A 20,973-nucleotide genomic window follows, 5' to 3' on the forward strand; every position below is an offset into this window, starting at 1 on the left:
AGAAAAACTACCAGTATGACCTTTAAACCCATCAACAGACAGCTTTTACAGTCATGCTCTTGCTTTGACACAGAACAATAAAAACCTGAAGGTTTAAAATGAGCAGAAAAGCAGTAGAGAACTGCTGCTAAACCTTTGACCTCAGTAAATATTACATCTGTTGGATAGAATTAAAAATCGCTGAAAGTCAATGTGAAAGAATAAAATATAAATCCCGAAAGGTAAAAATTGCAGCTCCTCAAAATACTTTGAGAGGAGTTTTAGCATACTGGCAGCCGTCTGCCGAGTTCTTTTTCCAACCAGCATGTAATTTATTTCCAGACTATACATTTTTGACAGTCCACGGTTCAGAATATAATGCTGTCTCTCAGGCTTGGAAATCTTTTCTCCAAATAGCTATGCGTGTCTTTTTTCTGGAGAAGAAACACTACAATTCCAAGAAATCATCCTGTCTTGAAGGTAGTGTGTGTTAAGACAAAGAAGCTAAGACACAGCAACACAATAACACGTTTATTTACTTCCGAAGCACTGTATAGTGTTGTGCACATATTAGGATTTTTTTTTATTTTGTATGGTTTTATGCTGCAATGTCAGTAGAGCATAATCTTTCTCTTTTTAAACTTTAATCATTTTCATAAGCTATTTTCAAGTATCATCGACTTTAAAATGCATAAATTAAAGTTTAGATTACCCTTCTCTCTCAGAACCACAAAATACATGTTTCTCTTCTCTAGGTAACTATATAAATATGCATTACTTTAATGGTTTGCTGACAGTCATTCTTTGTAGAAGATATCTAACTGCTACCTGAGTGCTATATAGTATTGGCGTAGCTTTGGAAGTGCATATATGCAGTCGTGATTTGTAGTCATGCAGTGCTATGTAGGTACTATTTAAACTGATGTTGTACTTGTAAGGCTCATTATCTAAGAAGCATGTGATTCTTCATTGTACATTGTAAGACAGTATGTGTACAAGACTACAGACCGAGTGAGCTTATTTATCACTTGTGTTTAACACCAGTAGCCTACACTCAAGATATGCAGTAAATGTCGTCCTACAATGTGCATAATGCTGTATTTTATACTTGAAAAGCACTTTGATTTCGCATTGACATCCCTTTCGGGTTAAAAATCGCTCCATCGGTGCAGCAATACAAAACTCACCCTGTTGACCTCATAGTCATAGCTTATCTACACTAAGAAGGAAGAAAGCAACTGTGGAAAAGAGAAAAGTGGCGCATCAAGGCAACGGTGTATCAAGTATAATCCAGATGCAGGTCCTGCAAGTACACAAACTACAAGTGAAACACCCAAGCTTGTTGGGTTTAGCATATTGCTTTAGAGTACGAAAGGAGAAACGTGATTCAATCCCTTGTACTCGTCAGGCGACAAACACCTCCCTCGATGGCCAAGGACTGACCAGGAACTGTCCCAGGTGGTAATCTGGATATGTGTGTCTGGAAGTGGCACAGAAGATGACACACCATGAGATACAATTTTAACTTGGTTATGTATTTATTACTTCTTGAGAAGTTGACTTCTTTATTACCCATTTAGTATTGTTAACTTTCGAAAATGATTTAAAACATTGCTCAAAAATAAAAGCAAAACAATCATCAATCACACTTCTAGGATATCAGCCTGTCCACTTAGACGGGGGCCGACACAAATAGATTTGGCGCAACCCGTTTGCCCTTGCTTATAAACACATCATAATGGAGCTGTTTCTGAATGTAACCCGGCTTATTAACACACCTCAAATGCACCTGGTCTAAGACGACACAGAGGGGAGGGATCCAAGACAAAGGTAGTTAATGTTGTCATCAAGACCTATCGGTACAAATATGTATGCAAACAAGTAGTGCTCAGAATAGCTCTAACTTATATTAACCTGTATTTGGAATCTCCACTTAACATTAACTCACGTTGTTACTCGTGTAACCAACTTCAGGCGGTGCTTTACATTAAGTGATTAATGGCCCTCTCTGAAACTATGTAACTCCATGAGGGTGACATTAGGGTTGGACGTCTTCAAGTTGGGCTGTGCTGACATTCGGCTACAGCACAGCCCAACTCGCATTTCCCAGATTTTGTCACATGACAGCACAAAGAGTACATGTAACAAGTAACAAGAAGCTGTGGAGAATGTTCTGCAACCTGCTACATTCTGCAAAAATGACTGGTTTGGCAGTGGGCCAGTGACGGTATGGTGAGGCATACCCTTGCAGGGCTGCACAGACCTCTGTGCTTTATGGAACTCGAATGAGACCCCATTACTCCATACCTGAATCAAATAGAAATCCCGAGATGCATCGATGCATACACCGCATGAGCTCACACAGACATTCAGAGGCAATGTTGCTTACTGAGCCACATCATGAGTTGTCTGTCGAAGGAATTCTTAGCTGTTAGATTTGTCTGGAATGTGTGATTTAAGTGTTCCTTTATGTTTTAGTTGTAAATGAAGGTCCTATTAATGCTACACAACACAGTGACACTCAAATATAGCAGCAAAGCATATGAATCTGAAAGTGAAGTGGTGAACTATGACAGAAAAAATAACAGGTCAAGAAAAAAAATAAACGCAATATAAATTTCACTTAACCGAATTCAGGGTACAAAAACAGGTCAAAAACAGACAAAGGTGGGAGAAGTCCCTGGTGGAAAAAGGCAAGTTCGTCGACTAGGTGACAGATTATCCATTGTTCATAGTCAAAAGTACAACTGGCAAAATGACATGCAAAAGTGCAAAGCCTGGGAAGTTAATTACTTGCAGGGCAGTTTGCTATCAAATGTGCCCATTGTTAACAGTTAAAGCAGCCGAATGTCGATCTGACAGAATGCACGGTGTTTGATGTCTTGCGGTCTCCAATTCCATCTGCAGACAGCTGCTGCACATCGGTCCAGGCACAAATCAGCTTTGATTTGATAAATGTAGTTTGACATTGGCAAATGTTTTTGATCTGGAACATTAGATGATATTTCATCTCCATTTGTCTGTTTTGACTGTTAAATGGGATTTGGATGAGGGGTTTATTTGTGGGCGGTAGTGTGTGTAGTCCTAAAGGCATAAATATATTGTAAAAATAACAAACAGAATCAACAGGCCACTGAATTAGCCTGACATCACATCTCCAGTTACAGGAGCATCTATCTCTAGCACATTCTTTTTCAGTGAAGGGCCAAAACTCAGGCCCCAGGTACCCCGGGGGCAACTGTCATAGACCGAGACAACACCCAGACGAGTCTACACACACATGGCAACACTCTCTGGGGTTATTATGCCTCTGATACAACCTTCTATATTCATCTTATTCCCTTCATCTTTTGGGATGGACTTTGAGAACAGCCATTTTAAATCTGTTTCAAGTGAAGGTTCAAAGCTGAGTCCTAATCAACTTAAGGTGCTCGCATGTTAGAAGAGAACCGTGCTATGTTTTTCTTCATAATTGTTTTGAATAAAAATAAAAATGCACACTATTAACCAAAATGTGCAGCATTTTACAGTCTAAGGAAGCTATGAAGGCTCAGAAATGAATTAAAAAAAAAACCCAAAACTTTTGAGACCTTCACTTTTGTTGTGACCTGACATAATGTCCATTGTGACTGGTTAGGTAAGAAACAGTCAGTGAGTAAGCACACCACAATGCTGACACAATGTTGCTGGTTCCAAACCTCTACTTATGCGGTCAGTGCAGGGAGGATGAGTGCTTATTTATAGTGAGTAAATAAGTCTGCTGTAGCCATAAATGTGTGTAAACACCTAATGTATATAACGGCAAAATGTGTCCGCAAAGTTAACATTACAACTTAAATGACAATCTATTTGTACATGCTTTAATCTGGTCTGCTGAAGAGTAAAATGCACATTGATGACCGTTTTGTCAGTGTGTTGAATCATGACCAAAGAATGGATCGGTGGGCTTGTAGAACAGCAAATAAATTACACGCTAGCTATGAAAGTTGTCTGAAAAAATGAGGATCTAAAAACAAATAGCATGCCTGCTGTCAAATCGTCACTCAGTGAAGCGCCCACATGAGAAGACAAAACCCGGGTTAAACCATGACATGAAAAACATTGTAGTTCTGAATTTGTGAGCGAAAAACAACTTCGTAAATGCTTTTAGAGGCAAGTGGAGCCACACGCTAATTGCAGATAGGACTGCAAAAGACAACTTTAGCTTTCCAAATATGTCAGTGTTTTTGTTGTGGCTTTCACATACTTTGGATCATGTGCAATTTATTATCCACACAAAATGGGTAACAAAAACAAAATGTGTAAGAATGAAAGACATTTGTCATGTAGAAAAAGTAGACAAACTCAAAAGGGGCTTACATTGCATGCCATCCCATTTTCTCTGGCCTTAGTTTGCACAGTGGAAACTTTATAGTGCTAATGATGTCCAGGAAGGGGAACAAAAACTTTGTGAGCCGCAACAGATATTACATTTCTCTTTCATGGCCAATCATGATAAGCTATGAACAAAAGAAAAACTTATAAACTGTTTCAGGAGTGCCACTGCTGCCTGTCGATGAAGCTAAAATGTAGACATCCAATGTAGAGGTAGGTGAATGTAGTAGTTTTTTGCCCATTTGACACAGTAACTTTCTACCAATTTAAGGTGTAGGCCAGGTCATACTAAGGAACTCTTATAGCTCGATCACGGGTGACAACTAATATCTAGTTTGACTTGTGTGAGCTCTTCATTTTGGCTCAAGCTTTCAAGCATGGAACACTTCTCTTGCTTGAGTCCAGAAGAGGTGAACCTGGACTTGGCACGATTGCTCATGCACGAGCAGATGTGCAAGCACACGCAGGTGCCAGACCCGGGTGTGTCATAAGTAACCTGATCGTTCATCCTGCTCATTATTAATGGCAACCGACACCTTGCATAATAGAAATAGACTGACTTGAAATAATCCATTAAGTGAAAACCCAAGGTGCGCTTGTCCATGCACGAGTGCATGCACAATTTACATTGTAGTAGTAATTGCGCTGAGGTATACTCAAATAAGCCCAGTGTAAGTGTACCATTGCACAACAACCATTACAATGGGAACTTTTTGTTGTTTTTGTAAAGTTTCCCATAAAGAAAACAGCGTTCTCACAGGCCTGCATAAACAAGAACTACTAAATAAAAGTGCATCAAGTGCTTGTCTTTCCAGATCTTCTGTAAGCAAATATGCAGACTTCACATATGGAAGTAGTAGCAGTAAATGTACACTTGGGAAGCAATGTGCACAAACCTTTATTGTTTTGCTTTTAAAGCACTCACACGTGCCTTTATTTTAGACTTAATGCAGGATTTCAGGCATCAATAGTTGGAAATTAGTTAATTTTCAATAACCCATTAAAAAGTGTCATGGAAACATCACTCAGTACCCACCAAAGTTTCTCCTTTTTCTTCTTCCTTTGACCTCATGGTCAATGAAGTCATTATTAGAGAACAACTGTCCAATATCATGAGCACGCTTTATCACGCTCTATGAAATAGTTGTCACTCACTAGGAGGATTTGACAGACTTAAAACAAAAGCTTTAAATCTTTTTGCTTTTCTTTTACCTAAACAGGTTGGAGAGGGAACAGATGCCCTTCACTTTGGCATTCATTCAGTAGAAAATGTGTTGGCAGTGTAGGGAGGCCCAGCCGAGAAGCAAAGGCTCGAGTTTTGTTTTGCACCCATAATGTTGGCTTGAAGGACTGAACAGCCAGCTGCTCTGGTATGCAGATGGTGAAAGAAACAGATGCACATGCAAGTTTTGCAGCTTCGTTCCTTCAACTTGCTGTTCTATTAGTGTCTAACGGCACATTGCAAGGTTTTCTGGGGCTGTTGTGGTCAAGGTTTCTTAATGTCATTGTTGTGAATAGAGATTAAAGTATTTGAATTCTTATTATGCAAATTTATAAATTCATCCGTATTCTATACTGCGTGTTCTTATTATGGTGACGAATGAGCTGGAGCCTACCCCAGTTGACTTCGGGTGAGAAAGGGGTTACAGAATTTCTGAACAACTACGCTCAACTATCTGGGGGAGAAAGTAAACCTTGCATGATGACATTAACCAGATTTACAGCAAACCTTACATTCTGCAACTAAACACTGTATATCGTGTGTACCCATTTAAAGTAAATGTTTTGCTACTTTTGCCTGCAGATGAGACATAAAGGAAAGTGAAGAGGAGCGGGTCGGTTCTCAGCAGGACACAGCACAAATGCTTTGAAATCTGAGCCCAACTTGAACAAAAGTGGCCTCTCTTCATTCAGAGTGACAGAGATACAATAGCCAAACAAATCAGTGGGAGCAATTCTCAAAGCCACGGCACCGCAATATTGTTGCTGACAAACTCCTAAATGAAATCATACTGACTTTACTTGTGTAATTTTTCTAGAAAGTCCAACTGTGAATGAAATACAAATGGTTACTTAAGACAAATCCCTCCTCACTCCAGCAATGAAGGCACCGAGCTGGCTAAAACAAACATGCAGGTGGGGAGTAGAAAAGCTTCAAATGAACACTGTTGTTCTGTGTTGAGCACTGGACCTGGTAAACCATTGATTTAATGCACAAGTAATCATTCATTTGAAGTTGCAGCCCGACTCAACAAGTAGCCTCTGCAAAGCTTTCACTTCACTGTACATAAATCATATGCACACCCCTCTCGAGCTCTCTGTTCACTGTTAGAAACAAATATTTCCACTTCCATAAAGTCAATTTCTGAGATTTGTTACTTATACAGTAGACTTTGGATGTACCAGGAGGTTTCCAGGCTGATGGCGCTGCAAGACGTATTGGTAATTCAAAGGGAAGTGTTGCTTTATGTCTTTCCTTTGCTGCTCTGTTTAATTGCTGCTCCTCAGCCTTGCATGTTTCTTTGTGCTTTACAGAGGAGCTTGGACAGCACATCTGGAAATATCGAACTCCTGCCAAATTTCTGCCATTGAGAGGACTCACCGTTGCTTTGTATTATGTTGCTATGGTTACTCTCTGCATGTTTTCAGATGTTTAGGTGATTGTTGTATGTTGTACGGCTTTCCCCTACATAATTTTAGTCCAAACCAAATAAAAATTTACTTTGTTGGGTGTTAATCTGTTTGGTATAACATTAAAAACATGTAATTAATATCACCATGCAATGATGGGATACATTTTAGATACGTGCAAATCAAGAAAGCAGGAGATGTACAGTATCAGGAATGAGATTGCCAATACACATTCTCCTGTGTACATTGCATCAGGCAGGGGAGATGATAATGTGACAGCTGGGTAGGGTACAAATAGAGTCACAGGGCAGAAGAGCAGCCAAACGTTTGACCAAAAATAGTATATCATAACCTCAGTAAGCACCACTTCACGCTTCAATTCCGCGGCTTCACTCAATCACGTTTTTTCAAAAATATATTCATAAATCATACTGTTAGGGTCTACTATTAGTCCAAAAAATAAGCATATTTAGGCAAATATTACATCTTTTTTAATGAATTAAGCATTTTCAAGCACAACAATGGCTAAATGAACTAGAATACAATTTATAAGGAATTCAGAAGACGCAATCAAAGACATTGTGATGATAAGTAGTGTTCTAGACTGGTCACTCAGTGTCAGTAATGCGACTTTAGACCTGCCACGTTAATCAATAAATTGATTAACTGTACAATAAATAAACTTAAATTTTTGCCGGCCTCAATACCAAACAGGCTGGATAACAAGAGGATTCAGTTTGTGCGTCTGTCTCAACACCTGGGCGCGTTGGTTCTATAGCGGAATGAACGGAGTGAGTGAACCCTCCTGTTAGTCATTGAGTCTCTTTGTCCTAGTGGGGAGAGTCAGGGCGCTAGCGAGTGCACACACAAAGTGCCGCAGTCTGTGTGTGCACTCGCTAGCTGTGTGTGTCATGTGCTACACAATGAAATACTTTCTTTGTGTCTGTTGTGTATAAAGCACAGCAGGTCAATTTCAGCCCGTTTGCACATCATAATTTTGTCACATGAAATAGTTTGTGACAAATACAATTAAATAAATACAGAACGGCAGAACTTACGTTTCAGCTGCCGTGATTTCCAAAGTATAACATCTCATTGTGCACCAAATGCATATTGCTGCATCCAAAACATGTACTTTGACCAAACTCCGACTAATCATTACACCTCATTAAACGTAAACAACAGTCTTCACACAATGTTGCTAAAAGTTAATGAAGGAAGTGTATAAGCAAATGAGCTGACGTCAAAATCAGAAATATACCGTGTTACGTTTCAGCTTTCTACCAATAATTTTTTTTCTCATCAGTACACTTTGGGGAACTATTACGCTTGACATTCCAATTACAATGTTAAATACGCTTGAGAAATTAAAGTTTATTGATTTTGTTATATGGTGTATTCGCATTATTATGCCATATATTATACCTTTACATTAATGAAAAAATGGTCTCAAAATAATATTGACAATAGTATCGTTTAGCGACAATAATTTGTTGGACAATTATCATCCAGCAAAATTTGTTACGTGACATGCCAATGTTAATGTAATGATCTGTGAGACACACGGCCGCTAGACTTGACAGGCTTTTTTTGCTGGTTTGAATTATCTCACAACAGTCACAATAATCCCTAACACGAGCTACTATTGCGTCCGTACCCCACGCCAAGCTAAAACTCAACTCTAAACCCAGGACATCACTTCCTGTCCACCCTCACTCAGCTCCCCTAGCATCAGAACACATTTACAGCAACACACGCAAGCCTGAGTCTTATTTGTGTCTGAAATTTCTTATTTTCCTCTCATTGTGTGTACTAATACAACTGTAAATGTGACTATTGGGCTGTTTGTTAATGTCTACAGGGCTCTAATAATGTAAAAAAAACATTTTTACAGTAGAAGGTCATAAACAGGTCTTCTATGTTCTAACTACGGATATATTCAATTTATAAATAAGAAATCCTACTTTGTGGAATTTCACTTATCACGGTTAGGTAAGGAGCCAATTAACCGAGATAAACGAGGGGTTTCTGTTGTGATTGTAACATTGTGAAATTAAACTTATCAATACAAAATTAAGGACAATGTTCAAGAATGCCCATCGATGACAAACTTTAAGCTTCAATGACAGATAACAGATGAAGTAGTGCCAACACACAATTTGTTATTGTTGAAACCGAGTGAAACTAATTATCTTGTTCAGAGCTCACCTTTGCTTTGCTATCTTGGGCAGACATGTAGCCAACGCACATGCTTTCTGTGGTGTGACTCCAAAGAAACTCCACTGAGAAAACACAGGTTAAAAAAAAACTTAAGAACAAATACAAGGCTGATACGATATTTCACTTTGATCAAGAATAACAGGTTTGATCAGACAATGACAGGTGATGGTTGTGAATTTAAGCAACATAAACCAAACTCAGTTTGTACTATAGCAAAGTATTTGATACAAAACAAAGTGGAAAAAGTTTTTTTTTTTTTTTTTTAGAAGCTCCAGGTAGAGAAACCAGATCCACAAAGACAATCAGTCAAACTGGGGCATATTCAGAAGGCCTCCGCTTGTCTGAAGATTAGCAGTTGATTCCATAGTGGGAGGTCTACATGAGATCTGAGATGAAGGGTGTGAAACTGGAGCCTGATTGTGCAAGTCAAAACATGGACCACCCGCCAGGAAAGCTGCGGTGACTCCCTGCACCTTTCGTCTTAATTATGCGATGATAGATTTTTAAATATTAGCAGCCAAATCTTAGCTGTGGTAAGGATGCCAACGGTGGTCGGGAAAGAAATGTTTCATGTCTTACCTAATGCACCCTGAATATTTGGAGATGGCTGAGGTTCCACAAATCTGCAACACCGCAAGACAATTACTCCACCCAAAACTCGATCTTCACTGCCCAAGAAGGGTGAGCCTTGAGGCACAAAGAAAGTCTTACATTGAAGCAACAACAACAAAACAAAATGACACATTTTACCTTCATAAACTTTCTTCACAAAACCTTCTAAGCAATGTAATACAATGCACATTTTGCGATTTAGCATTCACAGCCCTGCAAATTTGCAGATTTTTGGTCAAAATGAATTATTTTTTTTTCTCTGAAAATAAGCCGTTTTTGCCGCAGAACACACACCTCAATCACCAAGTCTGCAATAATTTATAAAGAGTCAATTCGGCCTCAAAACTTGCAGTGAGGTGAACACAAGTTAATATACTATCGTAATGGAAAAGCGGGGCTCTATTGTATCTGAGCGTTAGCTGACTGTTAAATAAAAAGGTGTGAAATATTTAGTTGAGTTTGATACATAATATTTATTCCACAACATGAAAGCCTGGTGCTTGTTCAAAGCATAGCAGCAATTTATATATCGCCTTAATGTTTACCATTGTTTCACCCATAAATTGAAAATACTTGAAACTGTCTGTGGCAGATACAGTCTTGGCCAAAAATATTGGCATGCCAATGTTTGGCCATGACTGTATATCATGAGAAACACTTTAAAGCTGAGAAAAAAGTGATGTCGTCTAAGTGAGAGGCCTTTTACGTTATAGAAACCATTATTAGATTTAAGGAGCATTGTTTAAAAGTAAAGAAAAAAAGAAAGCTGAACAGCTGAATTTACTTAAACTGGTTTTAGTCCAAATGTGTAAGTGTAACAGATGGTGATGACAGAGCCGAACTGGTACAGGCTCATTGTCACATGGTCAATCACAGGCAGAGTACACAAAGCTAAACGCTCTGAAAAGCGAACACTTCCAATAAAAAAACAAATAAAACCTTCACATGAACATTCAATAAAATCTTTTGTCTAAATTATATTTGACTGTCAGCTATGATTTACTGAGGTACTGGTGCCAAGTTGAAGCGGCAAAAAAATATCTATCACTCCAACTTTTCTTCTGACTCTGGTCTTCCCAATGGGTGCAACGAAACATCTGTTACATTTGTCTGTTAATCCTACTCGAACATCATTACGTTTTTTACAAACACATTCTTGGCAGACAAATTAAGCTAGAAGGGTACAACTCACTGATGAACTTGTTTTGCATAGCTTCCAGCAATGCTTGGTGGGCATCTTCCGACTGCATGGCGGTAGAGCATTCCCGTGCCAACATGGTGCGAATCAGATGCTCTCCGCAGCCTGCGGGGGACACAATGACAGCACGTAAAGTGTTAAAACAAGCAAGGGTGGACCAACTCATGAACAATGCATTCTTTCAGGTAAAGGTCAATGCACCTGCAAGAGGCATTTTGCAAACTATGTTGTAGCTGAAATCTTATGGGGGCACACAAAGTATGAATATGATTGGTAAATGTGCAAGAATGGTTATTGCTCTTATTACAATGGCACAACTAGCTAACAACAGGGAAATGAAATGAAAACAGATGTGGGTGAACACAGGGACACTAATGCCAAATATAACACTAACAACTTTATCTGTAAAGTCGGACATGTTGTATATTTTCCTCTTCTTACATTACAGCGAAACAAATCTGCGGGATACATAAAAACTGTGCATAAAACAGAGTGCGAACATGTTATTCTTGCCAAAAGTGCTGAATTATTTTAAAGCTGTTCGGTCTTACTGCATGTGGTTATGGTATCACGTCCAAGGAGTGAAAGAGAAACAAAGCGCAAAGACTTTAAGCAAAGGATCTATAAAAAGCATAGGCAGCTTGCACCAATGTCTCACATTACAATCTACAATTTTTATGCATCAACATTGCAGGTGTCCTTTTTTTTCCCCCAGAGATAATATGCTACTTATTGATTAAATGAAAACCAGCACCTTGTATGTATCATGTTGCTGCCAAGAAAAAAGATGTGCTAAACTGTAAAGTTTGCTCATAATTGACTAATTTAAACCTGAAAACAAGTAAAATACAAGTGTTAGAAAAGAAGTGAAACCCCACTGAGGGTATTGCTGTGTTGTTTTTGTAAACACAGAAAAAAGCGTCAGAAAATATCAAGACACTACAACAAAACTAAATACAGGTTTGCAACTGTGGAGACCAGATGCCTGGAGCATCGAGTTCTTTTCTAATGAGAGTAGAACGTCAGATTGGCCAGGTACTGGGTCTTTTGTACTGTGTTCAGCGTAACATGCACAATCCCATAGGAAGTGTTGATCACAGCAGCACAAACGCAGCAGCACAAGAGTTGCAACGTGACAAGACTCAAGACTCGAACAGGGAAAGGGCCCACAAGGAGACAGTCTGTGACAGCTAACAGCAGCAACAGCGAGAGTAAACACTGACATAAGCAAGCGTTTCTCTCATGGGCCACACGGTAAAGGCCAGATAAATAACTGGACTCAGAAAAGAAAACCAAAGTGCAGTCTGAGTGACATTTTCCACAACAAAATGCAATGGAGGAGAAGGCAGGCGGGTGATTGAGTAAGGAGGGGTGACAGAGAGGGTGAGGCTCATGCTCCTCCATATGTCAGGATGAAAACGATTGTTTTTCCTGGTTCTTTTGATGGGACTGGCTTTCATGCAGGGAAATTAAAACCAGGTGATGTACTGGAACACACATTATGCTCTCCATCCACTTAACATCCCCATAAGGATAGATTTTTTTTTAGCCAACATCAGAGACTGGGCCACATTATAGGGAAAGAGAGGATGTGGTGTAAATACAGTAGTAAATCCACACTTCATCATCTTTGATACTTCGTTAACATAACATGGACATAACAGAAACCAACACATGTAATTATATTTAGCCCACTTTTGTTTTTTTCAATTTAATGAACATGGTTAATTAAGCTTGAGCCACTTAGATGTGAAAAACCCTTTAAACTATTACCTTGTGCAATATTACAACAAAATTTAAATATATATCAAAACAAAATATAAAAGGTTTTTCTCTGCAGGTATGTTAAAAACACAAAAATATTGTTTATGAAAATTACCATGCATAATGCCAACACATTTGGATCATTTACAGTTTCAGAAAATTGCTCATATTAAATTTTTTTTAAATAAATTTATACAGTGTAACCTCGGTTAGCGTACACCTTGGTTAGCATATTTATCGAAAATTTACTAATGGTCTCCCAATCCAATATTGATATCGAATATCAGGCTGATAACCACAACAACAACAACAAAAAAAGAGTATCGGATTATATTCGCCTTCATTTAAAACCTCTGATACAAGACGTCGATTTAAGACTCCGCCCCAGCACGTCTATCCAGCAGTGGCCGGATAGAGCCCACGTGATCACAACAGCGTGTGCTAACATGTTCAGCATGAAGTAGGAGTGATGTTGGCCGTGTGTATTTTTCGTTAAAAATCCAAAACGACGTTGCAGCTGAGTGCAACACTTGCGTTTTTTCGTGGCTCCGCAGAGCTGTTCATGTCCATCCGCTGACGGTATGGATCTGAATTTGCACATTCCTACTCTATATTCATGCCATTATTTTTAAAACAATAATACATCTGAAGTTAGTCAGTACTTGTTTTTTTTTTTTTTTTTTTTACTGGATACGTTACCCTCCTCCCTTGTTACTCATCATAGCCGTCTTTGTCAATAAAAGGTGTTCGACCAAGTTAAAAATGATATTGTTTGTTGCATATAAAATTACAACTGTAAAACTATAAAAAGTATTTTGTGTCAACACTTTTGGGTGTCCACAACAGATTAGTTGGATTTGCATTACTTCTTATGGAAAAATTGATTCGGTTCTTACAATTACTGCTTTAAATTGAACTCACTGTGACATTTTTGAGCCTTCTCTAAGGCAGATTTTTTTAACCTGTCTTGCTAAAAAAAAAAAAAAAAAAAGCTAATTTGCATTTAGGAGCATGAGGATGCTGATCCACATCAAAATTCCCTTGAAGGTACTTAAAACTAAGTAAGTAGTCAATTTGAAGGACGGCTAATATAGGTTGTTTTTTGGCAATTAAAATCACATCTGGCAACCTTTGAGCTAAGTTATGTATGCTTTATGGCCCAGGAACTGAATGTGTATAGAGTTTAATCCCAGTGCTGGATGCCTTATTTTGAATAAACAAAACATATGATTGCAATCTGGGAGTGTGTTTCTTTCACGATGCTACAATTAAAAACATAGGTTAGTTATTAAATAGATTATTAAGTTAGATACCTATGTTCGCAATTAAGAGAGGCAGCCACCATCTTCCTCTGCCTATGACACAATGTGTAAAGGATTAATTGCAGGCGGAAATAGATTGAGAAAACTTGTGGATATTGAACCAGAAAGCTTGCAAACTTACAGAATTATGCTGAACTCCACTGATTCTTTGTTTTTATCCAGAGCAGGTGTCCCTTGTCAAATGTCTTTGCAAACTCAAAGAACTTCCAAAGGCACCTGGTGTGCAGATGACTAACAAAGAGCGGAGAAAGATGACTCAATCATCTGAGGAAGTGACTGATGAGAATCACTCAGCCAGCAGGAATGGTCGGAGGTCATCGGAAAGAATTATCTGGCCTTTCAAAGCTTGACTCACGAGGGCTAAATAACAGGCTCGAATCAAATATCTGGTTCTGATTCATATTATCTCAAAGACAAAATGTAGGGCTTGCGGTTACGTGTTACACATTAGAGAAAGGCGTATGCTCTAATACACAAAGTATAGAAGGTTGCAGAGAATGTGGAGAGTTATACCTGAGGTACTCACGGCTGTAGAGTAAGGGTTCATGTTACATGCATTTTCAGCCCAACAGCCACATCCGTAATGAGCAGCCTAAGAAAAGAAGTTTTTAAAGTCAAAATCACCTGTTATATGTGGTAATTATTGTGCATGATACTGTTGTAGTATATGTCTAATTATATTTTCATGTTAAATATGTCTACAAGAAAAATAAAATATAGCCAATTAATTTGGTTAAAACAGTTGTGGCCAAATTTTGTGTTTCTCAAACTCTAATGCGTCAGCTTTTTAAAGAATATTTGTGTACTTTACATCTTTATATTATATAGTAAAGGGGTTTTCAAAGTGTGGCACAGTGAGTCTCAAGAGTATATCATATGGTTGGGACTGCCCTAGTCCCCCAAAAAACTTAATTTTCTGGAGCATATTTTTGCTCACTTCAGACTTTTTTTGACTTCCTCACCATTGGAACTAAATATCAGGCCGTTTCGCCTTTGACAGAACTGAGGTTAGCTTAGCAGGTTTAAAAATGCTTTTCTCCTCAAGCTGTTGCACCCGCTAGGGGCGAGACACTTTGAAATCCCCTGATTTCATCAAAGTTTTTAATATTTTCACTGGAAAATATATCAAATTTGTGCAAAAAGTTAATTTACCATATTGAGCCCGCTTCAGCATTTCTGCGATTCACCTACCAACGTTCCCGGAATTTAGAAATTGCTCATTTTAACAAATATAGTAGAATTGTAAATCGCAAATCAAATTAAAACCGTAACAACAAAGTCAGTGAAACACTACCGTAAATGTCCGTCATGTTTGGCAATAGCTGCATATATACAGTGGGGTGAAAAAGTATTTGCCCCCTTCCTGATTTCTTAGTCTTTTTGCATGTTTGTCACACTTAAATGTTTCAGATCATCAAACAAATGTAAATATTAGTCAATAACAACACAACTGAACACAAAATGCAGTTGGTGTGACAAACATGCAAAAAAATAAGAAATCAGGAAGGGGGCAAACCCTTTTTCACACCATTGTATATATAAAACGCGATTGGTGTAACTTGAGTCAGCCCTTGTGGGCCATTCTCTATTATTTGTAAACTTTCAGTTTGCCAATTTTCTCTTTTATTCAGTCAAGCATACCATGTATTTTTTCCAGCTGCAATCATTTTCAGCACCATCTTATTACAAGCCGAAAACATGCAAAAATGTGTACACAAATAACTAGTGCATATTGCGTATGGACACTTAGTACACAACTAAAAAGCTATAAAAGCCATTACCTGGCCAACCCTGCCTGGATGTTTCATGGCCAGACCTCCACTGGATACAGCTGCGGCTACGTTACCTTGCATGTCAACCACAATAGCTCCAACAGTGTCAAGGCACCCAGAACCGTTTTCCTATGTCACAGGAGATTAGCAGCAGCAGGGAATCAGTATTATCTAACATGCAATGTATGAATCACTCTTTCATACTCTTTACATTTCTTCATCATGATAGAAACTGCAAATTAAGTTGGTCTGTAGTGAATATGTATATCGCTTGTAATGCATTTACAAATCCCATCAGACATTTTTAAGACACGACTAAGACAGCATATATATATAATCTTTCACGTGTACACTCCTGTTTTACTTTAAAACAGAGCAAAATATTTTAGATGCATCTTTTGTCAACCGCATGCTAGGACACTGTGGCTTCAGTAATCATGTAATGGAGGCAATTATTGTTTTATTAAATATTAGTTGATGAGTGAGCAAAATTAATAGCATACATAGGACTATTGGCTGACAAAAAAAAAAAATCAAGTCCAGTAAAATTGTAGATGCTGAGTGTGGTCATATATTAATCTTCTAATCAGGTCACGGAAGTTTACGTAAACACGGAAGAGACAGATGAGAACCTAACCCTGTGACTCATTTGCTAACAAGCTATTTGACGCTTAAATCAATCGTGATTGTATATCACTCTATGATGGCTAAGTCAACAAACAGTACAACTTCACTGTTGTTCTTTATTTAACAGATGTCATTAATATCGAGGACTGATGTAAGTGAACTCAAGAGACAATAATACTTTTGAGATACAAGTAGTAACATCTGGCTGTGGCCCTTCTCATGCTACACTCGATTTAACATGACAAACATCCAAAACAAGATGGACTCTCCCACTCTCTTCTGTGAGTGGGTAGCACCATTTGTGGCTTGGGATCACAATTAATCTTTGCTCAGCTGCTTTCTGCTCAACTCATCAAATCAGTCGCCAGCTGTGACGCTCGGTGCACTAAAACTTTGCACTAAACACTGTCAACACTTGCATCCTTTCTTGGAGTAGACACCACTGTCTGCTAACTCCATTTCCTCTGCGGAGGAACTTGAGATGTTCGATGGTAGAACTCACCTCACCTATTGAGCTAGCATTATTGCATTTCTTTTCTCCCCAAATACCATACTATACAAGTGAGTGTCTGTTAGTGGATTTAAGTCCCTACATCTACTCATACTTATTATTATACCGTTGAGGATTCCATGACGGATGTCACATCTCCACTGTTCTGTTTTCAAATGAGAATTTAACACATTAATATCTTTGGAGTCTAAACAAACTCATTTGTCATGATCACTTTTACAGATTGAAGTAGTAATTTGTGTAGCGGCAACTATTTAAAAAGAGAATAAGCTTTTAATTTTAACTGCATTCTTAAAGCAACAATTTAATATAACAATGCTCACGTTTCCACTTGATTGTCGTCTCTTCTTTGTTTGATTATGCCCGGTTTCCATTTTCTCAGCCAGCTCCATCTTTCTTTTGTTCCGCTTATAAGCAGATAAACTGAACTCTGTAGGCGATAAAATATGTCTTTAATAAGTCTGCAGCACACCCACATCAACCTGTGTGGAATCTCCAAGTTACTTTCAGTTTTTAGAGGAACATGTTTCTGAATGGGTGCAAAAATACTCACTTGTGGCCATTTTCTCTGAGGGGCATGGTGGGACACCATGGCTAACAGCCCAGTCATGTGCACCCTGTCCCACTAAAAAGCTGGAAAATAAATAAAAACCATCAAAGAGTAGAAATATAGTACAGTCACATCACTGACACGGTAATTGATAACCGTGATATTCACCAGGGGGGTATTCTGCCTGCTGACAGTTTCCCTTTTTGTGCTTCACTGAGCAGTCGATTTGCAACCATGATGGGGTTCTTGATACCTGAAGGAACGGGAAATTTCTGATTGCATTTTGTAAAGAAAACTACATATATCTGTACAATTACCCATCCTAGTAATGGACTTACCACTAATAGCACCTACAGCCCCATAATGCAGTGATTTACCATCCATGATACTGGCATCACATTCTATTTCCCCTGACAAATTAAGGTTGGAGCCCAAGCCTGCGTTTGTAAAAGGAGAGTCCTGAGAACAAAGAAAGTATCGACAGTTTAACAAAGATAAAAAGTTTACATTGGAATGACAAGGGATGGAAAAGTAAAGCAATCCCATTTCAGGCTTGTGCCACTGCCCTAAAATTAAGACGACAAACCCCAAAGATGATTTGCATCATTTTCTATTGTATCCTAACATTTTGCATTGATGTACTAATAAGGTGTAACCCTTTGTATTAAGTTGTCACATCGTTCTGGGTCTTCAGTAATTGGAGTTTAGAATAAAGTGCATGCCTCACTTGCAAGCACTTGCATTAGTCTCTGTTAATCCTTGCAGCTGCAGAGTTCATTAAATCCATTGTTCTTTTTTCCAACCTTCGCCTCAAGTAAATTGCCTCTTACATCATGCAACAGGATGTGTGCACAAGCATCAGCAATTTACGAATCCAAACTTCTTTTTTCATAAAACACACACACACGTTGAGTCAAATTTAGCAGGATAGAGGGGTTATGGGATGTTTGTTTCAAGTCCCCAATATAAAGTTAAGTATAATCAAAGTATAATCAAAGATGGAGCATAACAAACTAACCTCAAGCTCAACCAGTGCTGCAGCCACTGCTTCAACTGCAAGTGCCCCTGCTCTGAGCTGGTCCACAGCCTGGAAACGATAGACAGTGAGCAACACCTTTTCAGTTTCATTATTGGGAGAGACCTTTAGTGTGCAAATGTCTCATAACAAATGTCAGGAAAAAAAATGTTAATTTAGATGTAAATAACTACTATAGTACCTTTAACTCATTCGATCCCAGCCATTTATTCAAAAGACAACCCCTTCAGTACCGGCCATTTTAGAGCATTTTGACTGATTTTCAAGGCACACAGAATATTGTGTTTTATGGCTATAAACATGCAACCTACCAAAAGAAAGATTAGAATCTCGTCTTTCATCAGAGGAAAAAAAAGAGTTTGTTTCTACCGTTTTCCGTTCTTTAGTAATCAGCAGTACAACATTCAGGGAAATATCAGTTCCCAACAAGGGAGAAAAACAGCTCTTTGTGAAAAGATACATTTCAAGCATAACTTTCGCTTTGACACAAATGTTTTGCTTTTGTGACAGCTCAAATATGTAAAACAACTCTATCACAACAATGTGTGCACATGTTAGAATGTCCCTACAATGTGTAACCTTCTGCATGCTACACTCCGCCATGCTCTTCCACTTCCTCCTTGCTGTCGAGAGTTAATACAAGCAAATGCCGAGATCTTATCAAATGCACTTCTGCCACCTTGTGGCCGTTTTTATTTCTTAAAACAGCGTTAACAGTGACGTCTATTAGTGTGCACTTGCGTCACCAACTCTTTTTGCCTCTCGCCCAAAAAAAAACGTAAAAGACGTACAAATACCTCTTTGGGATCGGGCGTTCGGGGTTATAAAAACGTATAAATACATCTTTGGTATTGAATGACTTAATGTTAATTTGTAATGTTAATTATTATTAATTTTTAATGTTAATTAAGACATTGGGAAAAGGATCAAAGTTAAGTCATCTGTATGTGACAGAATACACTTACTTGTTGGCAAGCTCTTTTGCATACATGTTTGTACTCCTTTGCCTTTGATTCCGAGTGGTAACCTGCACCTGAACAACATGAAATGGTGGAATGAAATGAATTACGGATAACTTTCTCAAGCCAACCACCAAAGAGTACACATCATCATGGACTACAAAAATCAAAGTTAAAGGGATAGTTCGGATATTAGTCACTGTTGCTGTATTACACTGCTGATGTGATGTCATACAACTTCATGTCAAAAAATCCAAACTATCCCCTTTATATTGACCAAAAATTTGAGTATTTTTGCCTAAAATGACCAAATACAGCGCATATACTTACCTGCATGCACTAAAACAAACCCACCGACACCTAGCTTTTGATTCTGGGTTGATTCCTGGTTATTGTGCCATGAACTATCTTTGAAAAAAGAGGTTTGCTGCTCTTCAGCAGTCTTCATCAATAGACTTTCCATAGCCCCTGCATCACTTATCATCACCTATAGCCTTTCACGTGATTGTGTGGGAAGGAAGCCTGTCAAGACAAAAGGCAATACAAACGTCATCATTTCAGACAGTCATGGAAAAAAGTCTGCTAGTGATTTTCCAGTGATAACACACAAAATGCTAAGTACTACGTATATATAGACTCGTGTTATTAGGGGTAACATTATTTTTAATTAACTCCTGTCATAAAAAAATACAAGCTAGTGATTTATCAATGTTTCAAACATGGAACTGTTGATTTGCACATGCACGGTTTGGTCAACCTTCAAAGTTAAGAGTTTAAGCGTTTAAGCAAACAACACTTACCATATATTTTACATTACCGAGCCATAAATCATTATCCACATGAAGTAAACTGGGGCATTACAGCATAAACAACCGAGAGAGAGGCTTGTAGTATTATGCTCGGTATCTTGTAAGCTAACATAGAAGGATAGTTAAGCAAAAATAACGTCGGCTTACTTACTTATACTCGTCCCCCATGGGCGACACGACCGTGAGATAAACACAAATTAATTGGCATGTCCTTCACATACAGGACGGGTAGCTGAACTACTAAAACTTCCAACACGGCAGACTGAGCTGTCACTTGTCACGTTAGCCGGTTAGCCGTCATAAAGTGCTTCCGGGTTCAGCTACACGTTGCTAAGGAAGTGAGTGTGGGCGGGCGGGACAGTGTCACGTGACTCAGAAACGACGTCGCTGGTCATAATATTAACTACGCTACAACAAAACTTGGTGAAATACATTTTCAAAAATATGCCATTATAAAGACAGATAGATAGAATCGAAACCTTATATTTGATAATGTCAAAGTCGAGTTTATTTTTATTCCAAATAGCATGCAACGCATAGTATTAGTAAGGGATTCATCAGAACCAAAAGCTGGAGGTGACAAAAGACTGACGAAAAAAAAAATAACTT

General features: G+C 38.4%; 1 protein-coding gene across 1 annotated transcript; it reads right to left on the reverse strand.

The window, feature by feature from the left end:
* Positions 1-401: 401 nt before the first annotated feature.
* On the reverse strand, positions 402-20,663 carry tasp1 (taspase, threonine aspartase, 1). Its single transcript, XM_054799636.1, has 14 exons — positions 20,516-20,663; positions 19,886-20,077; positions 19,562-19,629; positions 18,579-18,647; positions 17,899-18,019; positions 17,729-17,813; positions 17,564-17,643; positions 17,334-17,440; positions 15,882-16,001; positions 14,614-14,692; positions 11,009-11,119; positions 9,784-9,891; positions 9,193-9,266; positions 402-1,459 (listed from the first exon to the last, which is right to left on the reverse strand). Exons 2-14 carry the CDS (start codon positions 20,037-20,039, stop codon positions 1,367-1,369), a joined length of 1,269 nt encoding a protein of 422 aa, XP_054655611.1. The 5' UTR covers positions 20,040-20,077; positions 20,516-20,663; the 3' UTR covers positions 402-1,366.
* Between the last annotated feature and the right edge of the window lie 310 nt (positions 20,664-20,973).

Source organism: Dunckerocampus dactyliophorus, chromosome 14, assembly GCF_027744805.1.
Source record: "Dunckerocampus dactyliophorus isolate RoL2022-P2 chromosome 14, RoL_Ddac_1.1, whole genome shotgun sequence".
Lineage (NCBI taxonomy): Eukaryota > Metazoa > Chordata > Actinopteri > Syngnathiformes > Syngnathidae > Dunckerocampus > Dunckerocampus dactyliophorus.

Bases quoted from the DNA above. Each gene is read 5' to 3' on its own strand.
- tasp1 (XM_054799636.1), bottom strand. From the start codon at position 20,039: ATGATAAGTGATGCAGGGGCTATGGAAAGTCTATTGATGAAGACTGCT. The intron at 17,814-17,898 runs GTAAGTCCATTA...CCGTTCCTTCAG, and splicing joins GGCTGTAGGTGCTATTAGTG to GTATCAAGAACCCCATCATG. The intron at 17,441-17,563 runs GTGAGTATTTTT...TATCGCCTACAG, and splicing joins CTCAGAGAAAATGGCCACAA to AGTTCAGTTTATCTGCTTAT.